Consider the following 17,749-nt stretch of genomic DNA (forward strand, 5'->3'; position numbering starts at 1 on the left):
GGTAGAAGGGAAATGGTCTGAGGGGAAATGGAGAGTGTGTAGAGCTGACTGTGTGCGTGCTCTCGTGTGTGTGTTTGTGTGTGTGAATGTGGGCGGTGTAATTATATTTTGCTTTTGATGACTGAGTTCCAGTAGTGATTACTTGCACAGCTGCTAATTTACGTCTCTCATCATCTACCTGCATCTCCTGGTCTCCAGCTGACCAGAAGATATAGACTCCGACTCTGGATCCCAAGTCTGATCGTCAGAAAACAAAGACAGTGTCTCCGTCACAATGTTGGCTCCACCAGAATCATGTAACCTGTGACTTTGGCTATGAGTTTACAAAAACAGTTAACCCTTTGAGGAGTAGAGACCAAGGTGATGGCAATGGAGAGACTCAATATGGCTGCAGTATGTTGAAACACCACATGGGAATGTATTCTCCTGCTGATAATGTCATACAGAGCAAAACTACGTTAAATATTGATATCAAATCTAAACACTGAGAAGCAGCTGGGTTCAACAGAGACAAATCATGTGATAATGAAGGTTTTAATCAAAAATAGTTACATAAAAATGAGCGTCACACATCCTCCAAATTTAGATCTGCGTCAGGCTTACATTTCATGACTTAATCTACCAGTGCTGAGTTTCACAAATCAGTGACAATGCACACTGGGGAGCTTTCCTTCTTCCCTGAACTTATTTTCTACCCGAGTTTTTCAGATCTGCAGGATGTTACGATGAAATATCTCGATAGAATGCTGCAAGACATGTCATTGACTGGTGTTTGTGAAGCAGCTCTTAGTAACCACTGAGAAAACTAAATGGAAATTCAGTTGCTCAATACATGGGTACAGAATGGCTTGTTTAAATGTAAGAAATGACTACAAGTACAGCAGTGCAAACTGGGAAAAGAGCTGCGGTAAGACTAGAACAAACACTAAGGTGTTAGATCCTACTGTGGAAAACAACATCTTGTCTTCCCTCCATTCACACCCTTGAATGAACACAAGCGTAGACTCCTATCAAGCACTGCATGATACTGTACAGCAGGTGAATCCTACCCAAACATTTCACCAACTCCAACTTCTTTCAGTCCAATAAATCTGAGATTTTCCAGATATGTTCAGTTATGGTTGCATGTGAGAAATCAACTGCAGCCAGTTACAAACTCCTCTTCTGGAAAAAGCAACACCTCCCTTGTAATGAATGGAAATGAGTTAAACAAGTCAAGTATCTTTTTCAATCTGCCCAGAGCATAGTCATATCAAACAGCCCAGAGCATAGTCATATCATGTCTTTAGTTGTGGGTGTTTTTCTTGGAACCGCTCCAGAGAAATGTCAGTAGTGATAGTTTGCCTTTGGGCAGCTGTTGAGAAAATATAGGTACACTACCCAGACATTCAAGTACTCAGATCTAAAAAGAAAAAAAATGGACGCAAACAAGAACTTGATCTCACTTAAGACTGAGCTTATCCTCCTGCCAAAAGCTTTCTTTCACTCAGAGCTCGAGAACAAACTCCAAGCACATGTCGAACTTTCTGTCTTCCATCCCGACATGAGGCTAGAGATAAACTAAAAACCTTCCGTCTAATTCAAGTAGTCAAACCCTGAGAGGCTGGGACCCCTTCTCGGTTAATACACCTCATGTGACTCTGACCTCTCTCTGAGCCGCTTGGTCAGAAGAACAGACCCCCCCCCCCCATCCCGTTAGCGGCATGACTAGCTGTCTGAGGAATGCCTTGTCATGGAACAGATGGAGACCCTCAGACAATGGAGCCGCATGCGTTTACAAGGCCCTGTATAGCAAGGCATGTGCCAATTGTCTAAGCGTGTGCATGTCTATGTGTGTGTGCATTCTTAAAGCATACCCCCCCACCCCCCAATTCAGGAAATCACACTGGAGGTGGGTTCCAGCCACATCAGAAAATCAGCACTCAATGGGATTCACTTAGGCCCCAAAACATCACGATGTTTAAGGAGGAATCATGGAGGCAGCTATAGCTTGCTGATGATGTTTCAATCCCAAAGTGCCTCCTTGCATTTACTAGAAAAGAAAGCCACACACACTTTACAGCTAAATCGATATTTAATTAATGATGTCATCCTCGCGACAATAATGACGCAATAAAACCCAGTATCACGGCAGGACTGCTGGAGCAGGGTTCAATTAATAAAGCCGTGTGTTTCTATATCAGCGCTGTAAAGTTGCAGCGTTTGACGGTCCATCCTCTTTGCAGGCTGCTGCTGCTGCTGCTGTAGGATTCCCAAAGCCTGCCGGTAGCTGTGTGTAAGGGCAGATCTGAGTCTCTTCAGGAAGCGGGTCTGCTCCCTGACTGTGAATCAGGGCTGTATACGATTGTAGCAGAGACTGAAGCGGCCGCATTTCATTCATTTTACACTATATGAGCCATATGGAGAGATGCGAATCGCGTTGCAGCACAGTCTGAAATGCATAATGACCTCTACACTCGATAATTCAACAACACCCTGCTAGAAATCTTGTTTGCGTCGTTATTTCTTGAAAGACATCGGCGAGTTTTAACAGTGGAAATATCAGGGGTGAGTGCCAGACTGAATCCCATGAACTCACCCAAGAGATCGGCGGATGATCGGCTCCCCTCTGCTCCTCCTCTGAGTAAATCCAGGACCCCGGACGGTAAAATACTAATTCAATCGAGGAATCTGGGATACGGAATTTCGCGAAATCGTTTTCCTCCACACTAGGAAAGCGACGTGTGGAAGCGACGGGAAGCCGCAAACCGACCTGATCGATGCAAGCACTCCTTAGAATAATAATAATAATAGTAATGTTTCTTGGGTTTTTGGGGTTTTTTTTTTTTTTTAAAAAAGGGTTCGAATCAGAGATTCTCTCCAACTCATGCAACCAAAGCGAAATTATTAGAAGAAATAAACCAGAATGTGTGTTTCCGGAGGGTATTCTTTGGGAATTTGGTGCGGCTGTAGTAATCTCGGATGCTTTGGTTGTTGACTGTGCACTTACTGGGCCGCTTCCCCCGGCTCCACCCGCTAACCCAACCTTCCCAGTGCGCCCATTGGCACAGGCAACCGGACATGCAAATCCAAGCTTCCCATTGATGTTTTCCAAAAAAAAAAAAAAAAAAATTGAAGAAAAAAAAAGAAAGAAAGAAGGGGAATGGGTTCGCTTTCAGCTTCTCTACTGCGCCATCGTGTGGCGTAATACGTCTTACTGCAGGGAAGTTCACCTTCCTTCAAAGAATACTGTATTAAAGTGTACAAAGGTCCCAAATAGAGTGCGTTATATGCTGTTGATTATAATATATATTATGTGTTAGACTAAGGGAAAGTAAAAACTAAGAAAATAATGTGCCTTTTTAACACAATTTTTAAAATAAAAATCTGAAAAGTATGGCGTGCATGCACACAGATTCAGACAGACCAAAGCAAATCTAGTGCAATCAATTGCCTTTAGAAGTCACCAAATAAAAAAAAAAAACTGCCCATGTGTAATTTAATCTAAGCATTTAATCGAGGCAGCCGTTGTGTGAAGGCCTCAGAGGTTTGACAGAGAACATTCGTCCAACAACAGGATCGTGAAGACCAAGAAACAGAGCAGACAGGTCAGGAACAAAGGTGTGGAGATGCTAAAAATAGAATTAGGTTATAAAACACATCACTTTTTGGAGCATTGCTCAATGCAACATCTAAAAATGGAAAGATGGATGGAATAACAGAAATTCCTATAGTGACAAACATCCAGAAAGCAAGATTTTTTTTTTTTTTGCAAAAAAATACAAGAAATAGTTTTTTTAGACCTCTGCAAGAAGTCCTATTCAAAGATCGGAACAAGCCAGTCAGAGGACACAGCACACAAGTGAGTGAAGATGCTTTGGTTAGGCCTACCTGGCGTAGTCCATAGAAAATGTTACCTTTCAGTTCCCAATCTGAGTTTTTTCCATTCCCCAATGATCTTCTTTGCACAATGTCAATGTTCATTAATACGCTGGTTTTTATTGGAGCTTACTTCAAAGCAGTCAAGTTAAAGCACCAATAAAAAGCTCAGAGACAAAATTCAACAAAAAAAAGAGCTGTTTCTGCTCCAATGAAGCGTGGCCAGCTGCCTCTCACACGCAAAGGAACACTCCAACTTTCCATCGAAGGAAACTACACGAAAAGAAAGTGCTTTTTCTTCCCCCTCCTCAACATGTGCTGCACTCATCAACTGTGGTTGATTCCCAGAGCTTGAAAAAATAAACCTGTGATTTTGTTGCTGTGTAAGAGCCTGACACACTGTAGGAACAGCTCAGCAGATGTTACCTCAGTGGAGCGAGACTTACAGCTAGCACTAATAAGATGCAGTTAAGGAATGCATACACTGAAAAAAAAACTGTTACAGTTGAATCAATAAACTTTCAGTAGTTCAGTGTAATGCTGTTGCCTTTCAGCAAGAAGGTCCTGGGTTTGAATCCACATCTGACATTTTTCTGCACAGAGTTTGGATGTTCTCCCTGTAAATAGACTGGGTCTCTCTGGGTCCTCCTGGTTCCTCTCAAAGTCCAAAAACATGATTCGGATAATTGAGCTTTCCAAATCCCTCTTCCTCCCCAGACATGTACAAGTGAGACAGCCTACACACTTGACTCAGTTATACCAGTTCTGTCATGAGGAATGGATCAGAAGTTCTGCAAGCTATAATGAGAAGCTTGTGAAAGGAAACCCAAAATGTTTGACCCAAGTCAAATGATACCAAATATTGAAGTAATGCACTTAAACTTTTACATTTGAAGACATCAACAAATAAATTTTTGACCTATTCTTTTATTATTGTGGCAGTTAGGAAATACACATTTTGATAATCACCACAGATATAAAACAAGAGTTTTGGTCTGATTTAACTTCAGACAGAAGAAAAAATGTGTATTTTCATTCAGTGTAAACTTCTGGTTTGAACTGTAAGCAGTTTCCCTGACAACCACAGCTAAGATGTCTGATTCTTTTGCAACAGCTGCCTCAGAGTGCTGAAGCTTCGCTTGCTAGCATGTTGGACTTTAGCATCAGGATTGATCTTTATCAATCTGGTTGTTACCGACCAGATGTCGATAACTAGATGGGTTGTTACCGACATCTGGTGATAATTTTGTCTCAATTGCACTTAAAATATATTTATTTAGAACATTTCTGATGTGTTCAATCCTTATTTTACCCACAGCTTACAAATGAAGTACCTGATACCTAACTAGCGCAAGATTCTCTATGGTCTGGTTTTCAATACAAATCAAACACACCAATAATATGCTCCAGTCCTCCTTTTTTAATAATTTCTAATGGCCTGATTGGACAGTAAACTGGCAAGATTACCTCAGGGGTGGGGGGTTGTGGGGTTAGCTTCTCTGAATATAGACCCATCAATGCCTCCATTATCTCAAGGCTTAAGTATGTAAAGCCTGTAATTATGCTTGCATGTCGATGCAAGACAATTGCAGGAAACCATGGGGTCAAATATGGCCTCCAGTTAGTGACGTTTCCAGACGGGTTCTAAAAGCTGAAATGGAAAGATCGATCTGTGATCAAGAAAAACCTTGACTTTCGGCCGTTTAAGGTCAACAACAAAAAAAGGCAACCCTTAAATAGACATAAGTTGCATTTTATTTACACAAAAAGAAAGCATACAAGGAAATAACATTCTCCAGACACAATGTCGCTAATGTGTTTAAAATAAGCACATTGGAGTTTTATGGCAAGTAGACTTTGTAATGAAAGGCCATTATTCTGCAGGGTTCCATTAGGCCGTCTAATTCCTCTGATAATCTGCTCATCCAGTCTGGCGGGCATCACATTTAGGTGAAAGCTTTGTTCACAGACTCATTGTCCAACAAAGGAAAGCCTTTGGCAGCATCAGATATCCTCTGCAGGGACTATTATTTTGAGGGCAGACATTTTCTTTTCAGGAATATGACTGGCCTTGCTCTCAAGAGATTTTAAGTTGGATTCTTTTCTTTTTTTTTTAAATCATGGCAAACACTTCAGGAGACGTGTTTGTTGTGTTAAATAAAATTAAAAACTGTTCCACCAGTAAAATGAATCATTTGCTTCAGTTTTTTTTTTTTTTTTACAGAAATTCAACAGAATATCATGACATTTTTACATTATCGTCTATATAGGAGCTCAGTTGCGCCTCAGACGGCTCATGTTGCATCTTCACAATGCTGAAGATCCAGATGACAGAGTCTAGTCCAGAGTCTCCACCTCAGGCTAATTCTTTTAGCACAGCGATCCCTGCTTATTTAGGGCAGGAACAATGGTCCCTCAGCTTGTCTATGCGCTGGTCGGTGCCATCCTCTCAGCCTGCCTCCTCTGCATGTAGGCGTTGTACACGTCCAGGAACATGTCCCTGCAGGGTATGTTGGCTTTCAGTTTGGAGCAGATCAGGAAGGAGCCGGCCATCTTGCGGTGGAGAGAGTAAGTCTCCTCGGGAGGCGGAGTGAGGCGATGGCGCAGCATGATGGGGACGAGGTTCTGGATGCGCTGCGAGGTGCTCTGTGTGCCGAAGTCAAAGGGCTCGGTGGACGCAAAGGCTTCGCCGAGGATCATCACGGCCTCAACGTGGGCATCCTTAAAGGCCTGATGGCAAACAAGAAGCTACATTAAAGTTGTCTCTTCTTCATGCCCTGATCTACGGTGCCTTGCAAAAGCTTTAATGCCTGTTGAACCATTTCACATTTTGCCACCTTCCAGCCACAAATCTCAATGCAATTCACTGAATTTTAAGTGCAAGACCAACAACAAAAAAGGGCATCTTAAAGTGAGGTGCAAGCACAGCCACACTAATTCTAAGTTTTTGTAGTTCTAAAGAAAATCTTTGCAAGTTAGTTTAACCTCAGTCAGAGGTTAAACTAACTATGTGTGAACACCAGTTTTCAAGTTTGCCACAGATCCTTAAGATCCCTGTTTACTTAGCCCTAAATCGAAGGCTAGTCCGTTTGTATAAGAAGTTTGGTTAATTTGAGGAGGTGTGAATGTGTAATCTTACTCTGATGTGGACCAAAAACAGTGAACTTTGTTCTGTTTAAAAACCTAGGTCTTGGTTTGGTTGAAGTGAACTCTGGTGCGGTTTGAATGTATATGTGAATGCCAAGTGGACTGGATATTATTCCAAAAGCAGGAACCAGACTACAGCGCATGCATTCTGGGTAAATACAGCCAAAACAACAGCGTGAGTCTAGAGATGGCGGAAGAAATGGATCGTGTTTTTTGTTTTATTTTTAAACCAGCGACACTAAACACTTCAGTGACACATTACACTTCACTTTTGTTGGGCTCAGTGCCTTCTTCAGAGGTTTTTGTGTCACTTCCTTCAGTGGTTCTTGATGCACTGCCACCACAGGCGAGGGGGTGAAATGTTTTTTCAAAGGGTTTAGTTTGTTTGACAGTGCAGTATGAAAACGAACCGCACCAGCCAAAAATGAAACAAATGTTGCAGTTTTGGTCTCAGGACTATCAGGTGTGAAAACATTATATGTTGGATTTAAGTCTGGACTTTGATTGGGCCATCCAAGCACATAATTATCCTTTGATCAAAATCATTCTAAGGTAGCCCTAGCTATATGGTTAGAGTTGTTGTCTGATGAAAAGGTGAGCCTGCAGCTGGTTTCTCTCTGTGACTGCAAATCATCCACATGGTGGGTTGAGGTTGGTGTGTAGTGGTAAATTCCACCACACTGGGTTTAATATTGAGTTCAATTTTGGTCTAAACTGTTCTGATCAGTAACATATTGGTGAAGGCAGTTGGGAAAGAGGATGCGAGGTATGAAATGACATCAAGCACAGAATGCAAATAACAAAGGTCAGATTAGGCAGAAGGAAACACTACATCAAAAATAAATGAGCAAAGCAGAAGCAGCAGATTTAATTAAAACAGCCCACCTTGGTCTCAAAGCCTGTCAGGAACTTCAGGTCTTTGGATTTGGACAGGACGGTGTCCCGATCACCAACAGAAGCTGCATAAACCACCTGAACAAAGGATGTGAGAGTCCTGACAAAACTATCATGTAGCTGCAGAAACTGCATTAGTGCCATTAGCAGCTGCAAAATGTCTACATGGATGAGTTTCCTTGGTAGTCAGATCCTCAGCGTTCAATTATTCAGAGAAAATCTTCCTTCATAAATCATGTATTGAGATTCACAACAGTCAGCATACCTGGATGTAGTCATCTGTGAAAGTTTCAGGGTAACCTCTGCAAGCTCCAAAGTCTAAGAGGACGACCTGCAGACAAGGACGGGGTTAGGATTCGTGCTGCGTATCAGAGGAAGACGAGTTTAAAAGGTTCCATTGTGTTAAACACATTCTCCAAATGCAGATTCCTCACCTTGTTGGTTTCAGAGTTGTAAAAGAAGTTGGCCCAGTTTGGATCAGTCTGCATGAACCTGAACTCAAACAGCTCCCTCAGACATAAGTGCAGGATGTTGTAACAGATCTGCAAAGGAAACAAGACAATGATTTTATTCCTATATGCATCTGATGGTCATGTCATAAAGCTTTGCAACAAAGTGGATCATCCTTGGGGGGGGGGAAAAATCTATTTATATAAACAAAACAGTATTTAGATGGCAAGATATTCAGATTACTTTTGTTTATATGCAAGATACAGATATGGTTTAGCTTGTGATCATTGCATCCTTGCAAAAACAATTTTTGCAAATAAATATACAAATTTTCAACTCCAGCGCCTAAAACCCATGTGCTTCTTGAGTCAAACTGTACCTGGTTCCTCGTTTCCTGATCCAGGTCTATGCAGCGATCCAGAGGAACTCCTTGCACCAGCTCCATGGATATCACCCTGCGAGCGGACAACTCGTCGATTACCTCTGGGACCTGGAAATATGGGTCACCCTCCAGCAGTGACCTGCAGGCCAGACATGTGTTGTCCAATAACAGGAAAAAATAATAATAATAAAAAAAATCTTTAATAAGAGGTTGGAAAAAGTGGTTTTAATTCGACATGATGCAAGTCAGTGCACTGACAAACTGCTTTGTGGATAAGACATATAAAGTTACCTGAACTTCTTGGCGCTTTCTGCTTCCCTCTTATAATCGCACTCCCACCCCAGCTCTCTCTGGAGAACCTCCAAGCTGCTGTCTGCAAACAGTCCTGTGGACAAATGGAGCAAAACTCAGCATGTAAAAACAACCAGAGCGTAACCATTCATTTCAGTGTTGAATGTGGCATTTCAGATGATGTGTGTGGGGAAAAAAGGAGTTGAATCAGTAAGACTTTGTGCAGAAGATTTTGTCTTTAACCCCCATCGACACCTGATGCCACAATAATGTTCCAGGCTAGACAACATTTTTAAAAGACACTTGTATATTAATCCTTAAAGCATAAATAGCCACCTTGAAAATGATCCCAACATTTGGTTTCCTGCATCTCCTGCAGTTTTATTCCTTCTATTTGCATATTTTGGTTCTATCTGTTTAACAAAAATGTTAAAGTTGATAAAACCCATAAGAACAATAGATGGTGTGGAACTAGTCAGCTGGTACAACTATAGCACCACCTCCTGGTCAACTGCAGTGAGGACACTGTATGAAAGAAAAATATTAAAATTGAAATAATAATGTTTCACATAATCATTTAAATTAAAATAGCTAATATAACGTCTGGACATAAAACTAAACAGCATTAACTCAAGTTTACATCACATCCTCTGGTATACTTGAATATCGTTACAGGTAAAAAAAATGTAAATTATTTGAAATCATTTTAAAATTCTTTTGCATTTGGTTACTGTGTTAGTTTTGCGTTTCCCTTTAGTTGATCAAATAGAGCTAACAGAAGGAAGCTGCTCATCTTCATAGTGCGATGCTCTGTGTTCCTACCCAGCATGCTGCTCAATACTCTGAATCTGAAGCTTTACTCTCGTTATTAATATTCCTGCTGCAAGAAGGAACTTCTTTTTTTTGGTTCTTCTCATACATACTTCACAAACTGATAAATTTTAAGTATTTTTTTTTACTATCATTTAGTCACATTTCACAGTAAGGCAGGTGTGTACAAAGTATGGCCTGGGGGATTACTTCTTTTTTTTTATTATAAAATAACTAAAATCAAAATTCATTTTATAAACAGTATAAAATGGAAGTTTGAAGGGATAAAATGGAAATAACAGGTTAAAAATCATCGTATAAACAAAGCCACCCAAGTATGTGACTGACAGGATTATTTATTAAAAGATTTAGTCAGTGCCCATATGAGTTCATCTCTAATACACTTAATGTTGATTTTCAGGTCTAAGCCAACAAGTTAAACAGCATGTTCTACTTTTTTTAATTCCTGGGACTTTGTGCAATTCACAGACAATAAAAAACAAATATGATTAAGAGATGATTTTACTGCAGTTAGTTAAATAATAATAATAATAAAAAACACACATTTGGAAGTGCTGATAATGTTTAAAATACAAATACAGGATTTAAAGTAATGCCCACAGTTTGTAATAATCTCCAGGAAATTAAAACAGTTTGCACCATAAACAATAGATGAAAATGGAAGTAGGATGTAATATTTCAGAGGAATTATGGACTGCAGTCTAGTCATTTTTAATGGAGGACGTGATTAGAGAACATTTGGCTGGAAACCTATGAAGATTTTTAATTTCACCAGTTGCACATATCAGGGTGTTCCAGTTTCTGAAGAAACTGGTGGTTGTAAGGAGGCTGATCATTTTCATAAATGTAGTTCCTGCTCAAAAATAACAGTGTTTTAGTGTGTAATCTGTAAGAATCTGTAAGTCTAACTAACTTATGTTTTAATTTGGTTTCTTTCATTAGCAAACTTGGTTAGTGAAACAACGTAGCTTTTGAAATATTAAGCCCTGCAGCCAGAAATGATATGAAAAGAAAATGCTGCAGTGATAAATAGTGGTAAGATATTATTAACAGCATTACCTTCTGGTAGAACCACACTCATCTTCAGTACTGACATCAGATTGTCTATGTCACTCTGGATGCTCTCTGCTACTCCAGGGTACTGGGATGGAAATGAGAATAAAAAGATTAGAATTAAAACAAACATTGAGGGAAAGATGGTATGTCTGTTTGTGTGAACTGTTTTCTACCTGAATCTTCATGGCAATCTCTCTTCCATCTTTCAACACCCCATGATGCACCTGTCCGATGGAAGCCGCGGCAAACGGCTTATCCTCAAACGATGAGAGCGTCTCCCTCCATCCTGGCCCGAGCTCCTCCTGCAGGACTTTCTACTCAGACAGAAACACACACACTTTTCTGTGATTCATTCGATTCAGTCAGTCACTTTGCATCTGCCAGGGACAGATCGTGCTTACGGTCATCTGCCATGTGGGCATGAAGTCTGCGCTCTGTCGGACTCTCTCAAAGATCTTCTGCAGCTGAGGGTTGATGAAGGAGTTGTCTGAGAAAAGGGAAAACATGCCAAGGTTGGAAAACAACTCTGACTGTGAGCAGATTTTCACATGAAGCTGTGACAGTGGATACCTTGTATGCTGAGCATCTGGCCTATTTTCAGAGCTGCTCCTCGAACCTTACACAGCGTGTTGACTATTCTTTCAGCGTTGGCCTCCGACAGGAAGGGCGAGTCCAACAGGGCATTCATCTCTGAAAACACCACATAAAAACAAACATGTCACAAAATGCATTCTGAGAACATATGATACTCAATATTAACAGATTATTCCTAAAAAAAAATAAAAATTTGAGCAAGCTGTGATTCCCACAGAGCTCAACTCCTAAACCTTTCAAAGGCTCGTTAAACTGCTTGATCCAAAGCTAGCCCAACTTCTCAGAGTTCCAACAGCTTTCCATTAAGCTGTTGAGTTTGTGAAATGTCTCACTGCAGCGAGAGCACTAAACAGAGAACTGAGAATGTCTTCACCTCCTTTTTGTTTCCCTCCTAGCGACTGCTTGGCCACCTCTGCGATGGCGCCCATGCCCAGTCCGACAGCCAGCCCTGCAGCAGACACACACACACACACACACACACACACACACACACACACACACACACACACACACACACACATTTAATGCTGAGGTTTCTGTCGGAAGAGTTCAAGCATTTTTCAAATGTTCTTTTTAAAATTCTGGCAATAAGGTTTGTTAGAATTTGGTTACCATTCCCAGCATTAGTAGCACTTTTGACTATAAGAATATATATAGCAATACACTGTACATACTTGCAAGTGACATTAAAACCATCATGAATAATAATTTTAGTGTTGCATTGAAACTGGTGGTTTTAATGTCACAAAATAAGATAAGCATTAAGGGGTATGATTACTTTTGGAAGACACTAAAGAAATCTGGTATCATTTACATTTTAAAGGGAATATATTATGTAATTTTGACTTCTGAGTTTTATATCATAGCATTTGAAAATGGCACTGTGCCTGGAAAATACATAATACTGCCCTTGTTAACCAGAATTTTATCTTTGTAATGAATATTAAGAAAGAAAGAAAAACAAAACTGTCTTTGAGCCAAAACAGAAACAAAACAAGTGATTCTCACCGCCAAAATTAACGAGCCGGCTGATTCTTGTGGAGGGAACCTTCCTCTCCTTGGCTCGCTCGCTCAGCTGAGGAAGGTGGAATAACTTATCACAAGCAATTCATAACAGTGCGAGTAAAGGATGAAAAATGTGACTGAGTAGGTTTAAGAAATACAAGCAGAGTTCTGACTTTGCTTGCATTTCATCTAATGCAGCACTACTCTGCTCCAATTGACACATCAGTACTTCCACATTACAAATTAAAGGTACTAAAACACCCTGAGGTATTCATCTCCACACCTCATTTTAAATACAAACTAGCTCAGATCAAGATTTCTCTGTATACACAGTAAATATTGCATATTGTGCAGTGATATACAGCGCAGGCTTTTCAAACCAACCTTCTGTCTGACTGGTTTTTCCTGGCCCTGTTTTGCCTCTCTGGCTTTCTTTATGTCCTCAGGCGTGAGCTTGGCCACCACCGTGTCGTGGACAGATCTGCTCTGGCAGTAGAAGCGCCGATGGCTGTGGACGGTGTGCAGGAAGCGAGAGTTCTGTCCTGGCCAGCCCGCTCCACCTGGAGCTGTGCCTGGATCAGAAAGAGTTCCAAGGATAAGAGGAAACAGGGAATGTTCGACAGCATAAAGACATGAAGGTGATAACTTCGATCACTCTGCTGGATCAGAGTGTAACACCTGTGTTTTGGTTGTGTAGCACAGAGACTGAATGAGGGACACTGGTGTCATATTGACCGAGAAGGAATACGCTGAACTAAACATTGATGCTTGTTCTTGCGTAGCCTGACATTTAAAGGCTGCTAGAGAGGAGCAACAGAGAGTTCATGTTTATTGAGCATTTAATGTCAGCAATATATTTCAAAACGATTGGACCACAAAAACAAAGCTTGGGTTAAACATCAAGACAAGGACATCCTGGAAAGATGAACGTAAAACCACTGGAGAGGCAGAGTTTCAGCAGGAACGCCCACTACCAGTCTAAAGAAATAAGGTTTTGGTAATTAAGTGTAAACAATACTCTTTGTAGAGCAGACAAAGCTAAAAATTCATTGTGGGACTTGCTTAAACTTTTTGAATTGAGTTAATTACGGAGCCAGTAATTAATCAATCACATTTTAATGGAAAATTAAATCAACAACATGAGTAACATTTTCAATTCAAAAACCCTTTTTGTTTGTGCCATTATACCCAATCAGCTTTCAAGTGTTTCAGAAATCCTTGATCATGCGTGTACAAATACTTCTTCAGAAATGTAGACTATCGAACCTGGCATTAACACTGCTATCTGTGGTAGCTGAAACCATTAAAATATATGAAAAAATAATTCACATAAGGTACATTTTTATCAAACCATTGGAAGTTGAAAAGTGGTCCGTTCCTATTCAGAAGTGAGAAAATAATATTCAAAGAAACTTTGTTTAAAAACACAGCCAGTGGAAATACTACTCATTGCATCCTGAAATGCATCTAAATCATTGTGAGAGCTGTGAAAAGGAAAGCTGCTCTGTGATTTGTTGACTTCCAGAGTCAAATCTCCACTAAAGAGGAGAGGGTCAGTCAGTTTGTATTTAATGGATAGCAAAGGGACAATTTATTTGGTACACTGTTGGTCAGTTATAATAAAAACATTATATTTATCCGCTTTGAAAGATATTTAGACCAAGTTCAAAGACTTCTCAGTTTCTGCCTGAGTTTTTTCTGCTTCTTTTAAATATGAGGTTTAAATGGCTTGAGGTCTAAATGAATTGCAGGCATTTAAAAAGTTTGGTATTTCAATACCTGTGTGCATCCCTGAAGACGGTCCTACTCCTTCTTGGCTTTGCTCTGCAGTTCTAGGGGAGAACTCGGATCCCACCGCCCATCTGGCTGCTTCATCTGGGTCCATATTCTCCCAGCCTTCTGCATCCGGAAACACATCTTCCTTTATAGACTGCGGTGCGCACACACAAACATAACAGAAAGCATTTAGACAAAGATAGGAGCAGTCGAGCGAAACCTTTGCTGTGTCCCACAGTCACAGACAGCTTATTACACTCACCTCATTGGTGCTGCCCATAAAAGTGGCCAGACCTTCAGCCACATCCTGAGCAGCTTTGACTCCTGCACCCACAGATGAGTTGCAGGCCATTAATCTGAGCTGCTCACCCTGGGTGGTGAACAGAGCAGAACCCACTTTGCCAGCCCCACGCAGCACCTGCAGGACCTCTGACAGCATCACTTCAAACACACAGAAGGGAGCAAATGAAACAGCGTGGCCTGAAATGGCCAAACACATCAGCCGCAGTTCTCCGCCACGCTGAAACTACACTGGAAGGACAATACCGTTGTGAATACAACTGAAACGTTAAATAATCCAAATTCGAGCTGCTGTTGAAGGTTTAACCTTGGATTTGTCTGGGTAGAAAAGTTACCAGACATGCGTCAGAAACACGGGTTATCTCATATCAGTGCGGGAAAACAAATATTCTCGAAATCATAGCAAGCATTTAGAAACATAATAACAAGCTCTGTGTTTGGCTCCTGAATGTACTCAAGTCAACATACGGAGCTGCAGCTGAAACATGCTAAAAACGACGAGCTAGTGACTGAAAACTTAAACCCACGGTTCTAAAGTCTGGAAGAACAGCACCGGCCTAGGTTATACCCTAGCTAGGACTTACTTTTATTGAATAAAATCGTCTTCCAGCGTTTGTTAAACAAATGCCCTTTCAGCAGCTCTTTATGGTCTGTTTTACAACGGCACACAACACCCGGAAGTTAAAGCTCAACAGATTGAACGAACGTCCAATCATAGATGTAGATGGGCGGGGTTTTGATTGCAAAACGACGGGAACGTTCTTTTGACCAACCGCGGCACTAAATAGTCGATGACGAAACTGCAACTGGAGTAAATCGACCAATGGTGTTTAATAAAAGGCGGGTCAAAGCAGAAAAAACCTCCAATGAGGGTTAAGAGGTGTTCCCATGGAGGTGGGTTATTAAATGCACGTGCTATGAGGTACAGTTACCAAACTTATGATTATTTTTCTCAAGGTTCCTGATGTAAGCATAACGTTTGCCATTCTTTGTTATTTGCAATAGTAATTAAATTATTTTAGACACTTTTTTGCAGTAAATTGAAAAGACTATTTTTGTGTGTGTTGCATGTTACCAACTATCATGCCTATAGCTGTAGGAATATAAACATGTGACAAATTTAAACATCATGTGAAATATAAGCTGCTTTCCAAAATTATTTAAAAACTGAAATTTCCTTGTATAAAATGTATAGCATGAACTGTGAGAGTTGGACATTGATGTCAGAGATGCTCTCCAGGGAAACTGACTGAGCTTGGAAAATATTGAAAAGGAAATGGACAAATGATTCAATGTTTAGATGCATAAATCTCTAAATGACATGCAGCTATACCTAGTTTTAAAAAAGCATTGGCTCAGAGGGGCTGAATACAAATTCACACCACACTTTTCAGAACGTATTTGTAATCTAAATAAAATGCATTGCGTTTGATAAAATATGACAAAATGTCAAATAATCTGAATAGTTTTGCAAGGCACTGGAAATTGTAAAATTATGTTTGTGGCATGGAATGGCATAAAATTAAAGAATATAATAAGGTGGTATGTGGCCCTCTGCTGGACAGACATTAAGACTTTGGATTCTGTCCATCTTTTTGTGAAAAACAGTGCAAAACATACTGACATTGTTTTGAGATGGATGACATTGCATCCATCCTGCAACAAGCCAAAGATAGAATTGATGAGATAGATATAGATGGGTAATTCTCAGCTACTGAAAGACTGCACTTACCAAGCTTAAAAGCAGGAGCTGGTGTCAAAATGTTTCGGGGGGGAAATTTAGTGAAACATTAATGATGCTTGCTGTCTGTTTGATTGTTGTGGAACACAATGTGTGAAGAAGAGAAACCGGAGAAGCTTGGCTCTACAATGTTAGGTTCAATGCCAGTAGGAAATAAAGGAGACGCATCATATTTCAAACCAGTGAAGGAACAGGTTGCAAAAGGAAAATGATAAAAAAAAAAAAAAAAAATCATATAACTTTTCAGAAAAACAAATACAGTGCGTCTAAGTCAGGACCAGAATAAATAATTTTAAAGCTTTTTCCACCTTTGACATAGCACATACCCTGTTCAACTCAGCTGAAAAACAGATATGTTTGGGATGGAATATTTTAAAATAAAGAGGTGAAATATGGGCTATAATAAAGTGTAGGTAATAATCAATAATTGCAGTATATTGAGGGCCAATAGTGAATAAACAGGATGTTTTTCTTTCAATATTGATGAAGAAAGGACAGAAACCAATTAAGGAGAGTACCAGGAGGCCCAAGATCACAGCAACACTGAAGGAGCTGCAGGAATTTCTGCCTAATGGTGATTGTGTTCAACATGACATCATTCTTCTGTATTCTTCAAATGTCTGAACTAAGCAGTAAAACATCCAGACCTGGCTAAAATCTCCCAGAACCTAGTGAGGTAATGTTGTATACAGTCTGATGTAGTCATACTTTAATTTTTAGCACCATAATTCTAAAAGGCTTTTCTTGCCAGAGAAGCAACTGTACTGAGTATCACAAAAAATTATTGTGAAACATGGTAGTGGCAGCATCATGTAGTGAGGTAACCGCATCAGATGGAACATTATTTTTAAATAAAGTTATGGATTGCTTCAGAATCAGTTTGGATCCAAAGCAATCATTTGTTTGCTACAAAGCTAGTGAGTAGGATCAATTTCATTTCTCAGCTTTGCAAAAAAATTAAAAATTAAAGAAAAATCATCAACAACAACAGGGCATTTTCATCAGGGAAACAAAATAAAGTTTTGGAATAAAATTTGCCATAAAATTTGTGGATCTCAAGAGTTTTGTGCACAAAATAAGTCTGCCATAATCTGATTATATTGGGAAACTTTAATAAGATAGAGTGAGATGCTATTACCAGAAAAATGAAAGGTGATTTTTTTATTATTATTATTTTAAGTGCTCCAATAAAGTATCAGGTAAATAACTGTGGAGGCTTGATAATGCAAATCACTGCAACTTTTTCAATTTTAACCTAACATATTTGTTTATCTTTCAGTTAAATTGTGAAGGATTTATTAATGGTTGAAAAGTTTTTTAGTAACACAAACCTGTATTTTTAACATATCGTTGATGAAACAATAAAAAGAAGTCTAATAAAGATGTTTGTCACTCTAATAACGTGTGAATTTTATGGAGAACGA

General features: G+C 39.9%; 2 protein-coding genes across 2 annotated transcripts in view; both read right to left on the reverse strand.

Moving 5' to 3' along the window:
• numbl (NUMB like endocytic adaptor protein) overlaps nucleotides 1–3,033 on the reverse strand; it is a 66,033-nt gene extending 63,000 nt beyond the window's left edge. The window contains exon 1 of the mRNA XM_008426104.2: nucleotides 2,579–3,033. The gene's annotated coding sequence lies outside the window, so the exon portion shown is untranslated. The remainder of the gene's footprint in view (nucleotides 1–2,578) is intronic.
• Nucleotides 3,034–5,595: 2,562 nt separating this feature from the next.
• On the reverse strand, nucleotides 5,596–15,275 carry coq8b (coenzyme Q8B). Its single transcript, XM_008426105.2, has 16 exons — nucleotides 15,169–15,275; nucleotides 14,547–14,725; nucleotides 14,288–14,438; nucleotides 12,893–13,080; nucleotides 12,512–12,578; nucleotides 11,877–11,951; nucleotides 11,480–11,599; nucleotides 11,311–11,396; nucleotides 11,083–11,223; nucleotides 10,913–10,994; nucleotides 9,023–9,116; nucleotides 8,729–8,870; nucleotides 8,334–8,441; nucleotides 8,165–8,230; nucleotides 7,891–7,977; nucleotides 5,596–6,588 (listed from the first exon to the last, which is right to left on the reverse strand). Coding segments are annotated over exons 1-16 (1,893 nt in total). The 5' UTR covers nucleotides 15,170–15,275; the 3' UTR covers nucleotides 5,596–6,282.
• Nucleotides 15,276–17,749: the final 2,474 nt, after the last annotated feature.

The sequence above is a fragment of the Poecilia reticulata genome, linkage group LG13 (genome assembly GCF_000633615.1).
Source record: "Poecilia reticulata strain Guanapo linkage group LG13, Guppy_female_1.0+MT, whole genome shotgun sequence".
NCBI classification, from domain to species: domain Eukaryota; kingdom Metazoa; phylum Chordata; class Actinopteri; order Cyprinodontiformes; family Poeciliidae; genus Poecilia; species Poecilia reticulata.

What these genes read in the sequence shown, in the direction of transcription:
- coq8b (XM_008426105.2), bottom strand. An exon ending in TTATGGGCAGCACCAATGAG is followed by an intron (nt 14,439 to 14,546) that starts GTGAGTGTAATA and finishes TGCGCACCGCAG; the next exon opens with TCTATAAAGGAAGATGTGTT. An exon ending in GAGTGTGGTTCTACCAGAAG is followed by an intron (nt 9,117 to 10,912) that starts GTAATGCTGTTA and finishes ATTTGTCCACAG; the next exon opens with GACTGTTTGCAGACAGCAGC.